The 6,710-nt window shown below is 54.4% G+C and overlaps 1 protein-coding gene across 2 annotated transcripts in view; it reads left to right on the top strand.

Annotated features, from left to right (window-relative positions):
• The window catches only part of RAB20 (RAB20, member RAS oncogene family), a 37,853-nt gene extending 31,551 nt beyond the window's left edge, over positions 1 to 6,302 (top strand). Inside the window, exons 1-2 of one of the 2 annotated variants that reach the window (XR_001000838.1) lie at positions 2,089 to 3,689; positions 6,136 to 6,302. Coding sequence is in view for 1 of the 2 variants with exons in the window: in XM_011933881.1 (XP_011789271.1) it covers positions 2,753 to 3,256 (504 nt within the window). In the remaining variant the exon portion in view is untranslated. Of the gene's footprint in view, positions 1 to 2,088; positions 3,852 to 6,135 lie in introns of those variants that run through there. The other variant, XM_011933881.1, reaches the window with a different exon arrangement.
• Positions 6,303 to 6,710: the final 408 nt, after the last annotated feature.

Here is a 6,710-nt window from a genome sequence, read left to right as displayed (position 1 = left end):
TCTCAGAACACTGTGCCCAAGTACATGCAGTCACATACAAAGGTAACCAGCTGTCCTTAAGTACAGTCATCCAGAGCCTTTTACAATTATGATTGGTATGTGGTCCATGGTCCACATATTAATGAATGAAGGCGTGGCAGGCCTGAAGCGTCGTGGGCATTGCACTGGAGTGTCTGAGGCGGCTGGCATGCGGATGGAGGCACCTGCTGCCCTTGTTGGTGATGAGTGCCCCTTACCACCATTTCTGCAGTTTCCTGCCAATATTTCTAGTGGAAGGAAGTGGTAAATTTCAGGTAGAGGGTGGTGAAAACAAAGAGGACATTTTCTCCCACGTTCAAGGTCGTGGACCCTATGAATTTGGTTTATGACCCCAGTGGTTAAGAGCCCTTGCTACTGGTCGACGCTGTCCACACACTCGGGGGACGTTGCCCTCACAGTGGCATGGGACCATTTATAATTTAGAAGCTGCCGATGATGGGCCACTGTTGCATTTTGGTTTGCCTAAATGTGATCTTTAGAACATTTTGAAATAGTTTTGAATGCTTAAAACTTGGGAGATTAAAATCTACATTGTTAGCTTCTTTTAAAAAATCAAAATCAGGCTTACTTTTCCCAGGGAAGGGTTTGGAATGGGGCCTGGACACTCCCTGGGTGCCACCTCTCTCTGCGCCAGCGCTCCAGCAGCCTCCTCCTTGTTCAGAGGCACTTGACCTTGCGTTCTGAGCTTGAGAGTGGAGGCCAGTGCTGTTAGTCAGTCGTTCCCAGCTCTCCCTCCTCTTGGTCTAAGGGTACGGCCCGGGAGGCCACACATGCCCCGGGCAGGAGGGGAGGAGCTGGCCTGCAGCTTCCAGACCTGTCTGCAGAAGCTCCTTGGGATGGTATCTGAGCACACGTCTTGGTCTCATTCCTCTTCGAAAGCGCGCCCCTGGCAGGTGTGGTGGGGGCAGGTGCTTTGTGGTTGGAAGATCTCACTTAGGGTTCGCTCGTTGGTGATTGAAACAGATTCATCACCAGGAGCGCCTGGGAAGCTCCTTCCTGCCAGCAGGGAGGGCCCATGCCACGCACAGCCTGCTCGGTCCGCGAGAGGCAGGTGGGGGCCATGGTGCATGCTGCCGCCTCTCCCGCAGCTGCTTCCTGAGAGCTCATCGCCCCAACGCGGCAGATGTGCCCAACGATGAAAAGCATGCCGAGGCCTGGAGGACATACCAGCAGGCGTGCTCGGCTGGGCGGTCCCTGCTGGGGCTGTCACCTGCTGTGTGCACTGCACCTGTCCCAGGAACACCTGCCTTGGTCAGATCTGCTCCCCTTGTGGGAGTCTGTCCTCCAAATCTGAGTATGCAGAAAGCTTGTGCTACAGGCAGGAGTTTAGAATTTTGCCAGAAAGTTCCTGGGTAGCCCTTGAGTGGACTGGCAGGGAGCTGCCTGCCGGTGGGGAGGTGAGCAGGCCCCCTTGGGGATCTGTGCACTGCTGGTGGGATAGAAAGGTGGCCCTGGGGCAGATGTCGGGAACAGGACACTATGGATGTGCAGGTGACCTGTCGGGGGGAGTGTATTCTGACCCGGGTTGGTTTGATTAGATGACTGCATTGTAAAAGTACCCGGAGACCAGGACCTTTTAATCCCCCTTTTTAGCCATCAATTTGGGGGCCTCTGCATTTATATACAGGATAGTGGCGGGTGTTTCAGTGCCCTGGCCCAGCCTCCCTCGAGCACTGCTGTGCCTGACTCCCCCACCCTTCAGTCTCCTCGTGGAAAGCGTGTGTGCCCTCACCGACCTTGTGAGGCCAAAGTGCTGGGGGCATGGGGAGAGCAGAGGTCCACACGCCAGGCACTGCAGGGGTGTGTGCCAGCTGGCCCTGTTCCCTGCCAGACCCAGCGAGAGACAGCACCTTTGCAGTAGCCAATGTGTTGGCGTTGAGCCGTGTCGATCTCGACCTGGAAATGTTTTGGGAGCGGGCTCCCAACTTGCCTGCAATTGCGCGCACCTCTGTCTGTTTTAAAGCCTGGAGGGCAGGCGGGGCTGCGGCACCCACAAGAAGTGCAAACGCTGAGGCCTGGCTCCTCAGGGATTCAGATTCCAGTGAGGGAGAGAAGATGTCCACTGTGTCCTAAAAATATTGTGAACACTGCAAGGTGCTATGTGATTCTGGGCAGGTAAGTGCAGGTGTGGTTTACAACCCCTGTTATGAACTCAGAAGCCCTCCCCGCAGCGCCCCCTGGGCAGGGCAGCACAGGGCAGCTGGGAGCACCCACGGGGTATAGAAGGAGGAGGGTGAAGGGAAATGGGCACACTTAGCTTCCAGAGCCTGCATTCCTGAGTCAGCTTCTATCTCAGCAAGGGCCTTGGCAGTTGCTGCCTTTTTCTGGACATCAGTTCTTGATTCCTTCCATCTCCAGACACGGCGGGCGCCATGACTCCATTGGAGTTGGTGCTTGAAGGCAGGGAGGGCTGTGTGAATGCCTGAGGCCTGTTCTTCCTGAACATTCTTAGATTCGATTTCCCATCTACTCTGGGCACCCGGCAGCTTGTTTTCTCGAGGGGCCGCCTGCTCTGGGGATGGTGCCCGTGGGTGGCACATTCTCCATCAACTGTGTGTAAGCATTTCATCCTGTATGTGTTGCCCTAAACATAAACATCCCTGTGGGGCACTCCCTTGCAGTGTGGCTGGTGGCTGTGTTCTGAGATGAGAGAACCAACCTTTCTGTCCCTCTTCTCCCACCAGGGCGGGAGCAGTTCCACGGCCTGGGCTCCATGTACTGCCGAGGGGCAGCCGCCATCATCCTCGCCTATGATGTGAATCACCCGCAGAGCCTGCTGGAGCTGGAGGACCGGTTCCTGGGCCTGACGGACACGGCCAGCAAAGACTGCCTCTTCGCCATCGTGGGGAACAAAGTGGACCTCACTGAGGAGGGGGCCTTGGCGGGCCAGGAGAAGGAAGAGTGCAGTCCAGATACGGATGCCGGGGACTGTGTCTCTCCCAGGGTGCCTAAGCAGGTGCAGCTGGAGGACGCGGTGGCCCTTTATAAGAAGATCCTCAAGTACAAGATGCTGGATGAGCAGGACGTGCCGGCCGCTGAGCAGATGTGCTTTGAGACCAGCGCCAAGACCGGCTACAATGTGGACCTCCTGTTTGAGACCCTGTTTGACCTGGTGGTGCCAATGATCTTACAGCAGAGAGCTGAGAATCCGCCACACACAGTGGATATATCCAGTCATAAGCCACCCAAGAGGACCAGATCGGGGTGTTGTGCCTGACTTCCGAGGGGCTCCTGGACTCAGACTGTGCATGTGGGAAGGGGTCTGACCAGGCAAGCTGTGATCTGAAAGGAGCAAGGAACACCAAGGAATTATTTTCCAGAGTGACACACGCAGCAGAATGTTGGAGTGGAAATGATGGCCGGCTATGAAGGGGAGGCCAGTGTGTGTGGTCTCCTCGGTCTCTGTCAGGGGTGGGGAGGTGGGGAAACAGGAATCCTCTGCAAAGCCCAATCTGCAGAGTCGAGACCCCTGGCGCTCTCTGCCTCGCTGCCCGGCACTGGTCCTTTGCAGCCAGCCTCCGACGGCCCCCTCACCCTTGCACAGGCAGAAGCCTGCGTCTGCACCTGCACCTCTGACCCTTTCAGCACCCTGGGTTGTTACCACGTCCTGCGGCTTTGACATTTCTTGTTCCCAAGCGTTTCTCTTCACTGTGAGTTGTCTTTGGTCCTCCCACTTGGTGCTTGTATCTTGATGCTTTATAATCCTGACTCTAGACATGCTCATTTATACAAAATCAGGAATAACTGTTATTATACTGATTGCAGCAATGTTGGTTACATGTATTATTAAAGAGGATTTTGGGAAACACTTAGGTATTGAGACTGAGCTGACTTCATTTGCTCCGCCAGTCCCAGGGACTCTTTGTGGGGTAGGGTGGGGGGCGCTGGGGAGATGGCTGCGAACTTGAGATACGTCTCTCTTTCTGCAGAAGCTCTGAAATCCTTACCAATTGCAGCGTATTTAGATGGGCCCATCTGCCTAGTTTTCTTGATGACTTGAATTCCGATAATAGTAGCAAAGCTAAAAGCTCTGGTTCTGCTGGTGTGGGGCACCCGAGCACCAGGTCTCTGAGTCAGAAACCCCCTTCGGGTCTGCTGCTGGCCATGGGGTGGCTGCTTTATTGGAAGGTGCCGGACAGAGACGCCAGGAGACAGTAGATTTGTTTTCCCAGAAATGTGACTGAATGAAAGCAGGCCGGGGCGGGGCTCTGTGTTGGGAGGTAACATGGGGTGGATGGCGCTGGGCAGCCGGTTCATGAGTGCTGTTTTTCTTCCTTCCTTCCTTCCCTTCCTTCCCTTCCTTCCCTTCCTTCCCTTCCTTCCCTTCCTTCCCTTCCTTCCCTTCCTTCCCTTCCTTCCTTCCCTCCCCTCCGTCCCTTCCCTTCCTTCCTTCCTTCCCTTCCTTCCCTTCCTTCCCTTCCTTCCTTCCCTTCCTTCCCTTCCTTCCCTTCTTTCCCTTCCTTCCCTTCCTCCCTTCCTTCCCTTCCTTCCCTTCCTTCCCTTCCTTCCTTCCCTTCCTTTCTTCTCTCTCTCTCTCTCTCTCTTGCTTTCTTTTCTTTTTTTTTGTGATAGGGTCTTGCTCTGTCACCAGGCTGGAGTGCCATGGCGTGATCTTTCACTGCGGCCTGTACCTCCTGGGTTCAAGCGATTCTCCCCACCTCAGCCTCCCAAGTAGCTGGGATTACAGGCATGCACCTCCATGTCCCAGTAATTTTTTTTTTTTTTGTACAGATGGGGTTTTGCCATGTTGCCCAGGCTGATCTCAAATCCTTGAACTCAAGCGATCCTCCCAACTCAGCCTCCCAACATGCTGGGATTACAGGGGTGCTTTGTTTTCTGGGGAGCTGTTCATAATTTGCTGAAGGCCTGTGCTTTCCGGTTTCTAGGCTGCTGCAGGCCTAACTTCTCTGCTCCTGTGGAGTGAGTGCTTTTCAGGCAAGGAAGGGAGCTTGGACCCCAGGAGGAAGCACTGAGGCAACCCCTGCGATTGCAGGTCCTCAGCCCTGCTGAGATGCGGTTTCGGAGTTTAAAACTTCAGTTTCGCAATAGCAGCCCATTGAGAAGTGAACGCAGGTCAGCCTGACTCATGCCTTTTTATTGACTTGGCTGAATATACCACTGTAGGGACAGAGAAGTTACATTCATTTTCTATAAAGTGCATCTTTACTAGTGACACATCTAGGAAATATGCGAACCAAAGAGACCTTGGAATCTTTTTTTTTTTTTTTTTTTGAGGCAGAGTCTCGCTCTGTTGCCCAGGCTGGAGTGCAGTGGCACAATCTCAGCTCACTGCAGCCTCAAACTCCTGAACACAAGTGACCCACCCACCTAAGTCTAAGTAGCTGGGACTACAAGGCTGTGTCACTACACCTGGCTAATTTTTTATTTTTATTTTTTGTAGAGATGAGGTCTTGCTGTGTTTCCTGGGCTCACGCAATCCTCTTGCCTCGGCCTCCCAAAATGCTGGGATCATAAGCATGAGCTCTGGCCAGGCCAGAGTCTTTCTTTGAAGGCTATGGAGGGAGAGAATGTATCGTACGGCATTGTTTTTGCAGTTGGTGCTTGAAGGCAGGGAGGGCTGTATGAATGCCTGAGGCCTGTCCTTTCTGAATGTTCCTGGATTCGATTTCCCATCTGCTCTGGGCACCCGACAGCTTGTTTCCTCCAGGGGCCCTGTGCTCCGGGGACGGTGCCGATGGGCGGCACATTCTCCATCAACTCTGTTGAAGCATTTCATCCTGTACGTGTTGTCCTAAAAATAAGCATCCCTGTGGGCTCCTTTTAAACCAGTTCCTCTGAGCAGTTGGTGCTGCAGTCTCTCCTATGCTAGCAACTTCCAGCTGCCCTTACAAGTGCTTTTGTAAGGGCATGAGGGGTTCATTAATTCGGCACATGTCACTGAGCAGTCGCTCTCTCCTCAGCCCTTCCTGGAGCTGAGCGATTGGGACAGCTTCAGTGACGGTGTGCCACAGGCGCCCTGTGTCCTGGGCTGCATTCCAAGTGGACTTCGGATGCCAGCCTGGCTCCTCGCTGGGGAGCCTGGTCTTGGGTCCTGCTCCCCTACCCTCATCTCATGCCGCCCCTGTTTCCTTCCAGAAACCACGTCAGTTCTTGGAAAGCTTGAAATCTCTCAGTTGGGCAACTCAGCCGTTGGAGATGGTGCAGATTTCCCCACCGGGCGTGGGTTTGAGCGCGTGACCTCGAGCATCCGTCTTTCCTTTGTGCAGAGCAGCCACTCCAGGGAGGAGAAGAGCAAGTGACGGTCCGGAGTTAATGGCAGCGTGTGGTCTCGGAGCTCCCTTCTGCACATTTCCAGCTGTCTGTGTCCCCATGCAGATGAGAACCCTTTCCTCAATGACACCTCATAATCAGGTATTTCCTGGTGCCCTTGAAGCCTCGTGCCTGGCCGTGGTGTCAGGGAGTCTTGCGGTTGGGTATGTGGTAATCTGGGTGCTGTCAGTCAGAATGTTCCCGTCCCCAGGCTCCCAGGCCTGGTTTCTTAACGAGTATGACGTTGCCATTTCTGGACCCAACTTCCTGGTTTAAACAGCCCCTGCTGTGCCAGGAAAACAACCTCACATGAATGTTCCCAGCACACAGATCCCCCCAGCACACGGGTGTCCCCCAGTACACGGGCTCCCCCCAGCACACGGATCCCCCCAGCACACGGG

Source organism: Colobus angolensis, unplaced genomic scaffold (assembly GCF_000951035.1).
Source record: "Colobus angolensis palliatus isolate OR3802 unplaced genomic scaffold, Cang.pa_1.0 Scaffold13, whole genome shotgun sequence".
Classification (NCBI taxonomy): Eukaryota; Metazoa; Chordata; class Mammalia; order Primates; family Cercopithecidae; genus Colobus; species Colobus angolensis.
The sequence above is the reverse complement of the archived record's forward strand: the minus strand, read 5'-3'. Positions and strand labels throughout refer to the sequence as shown.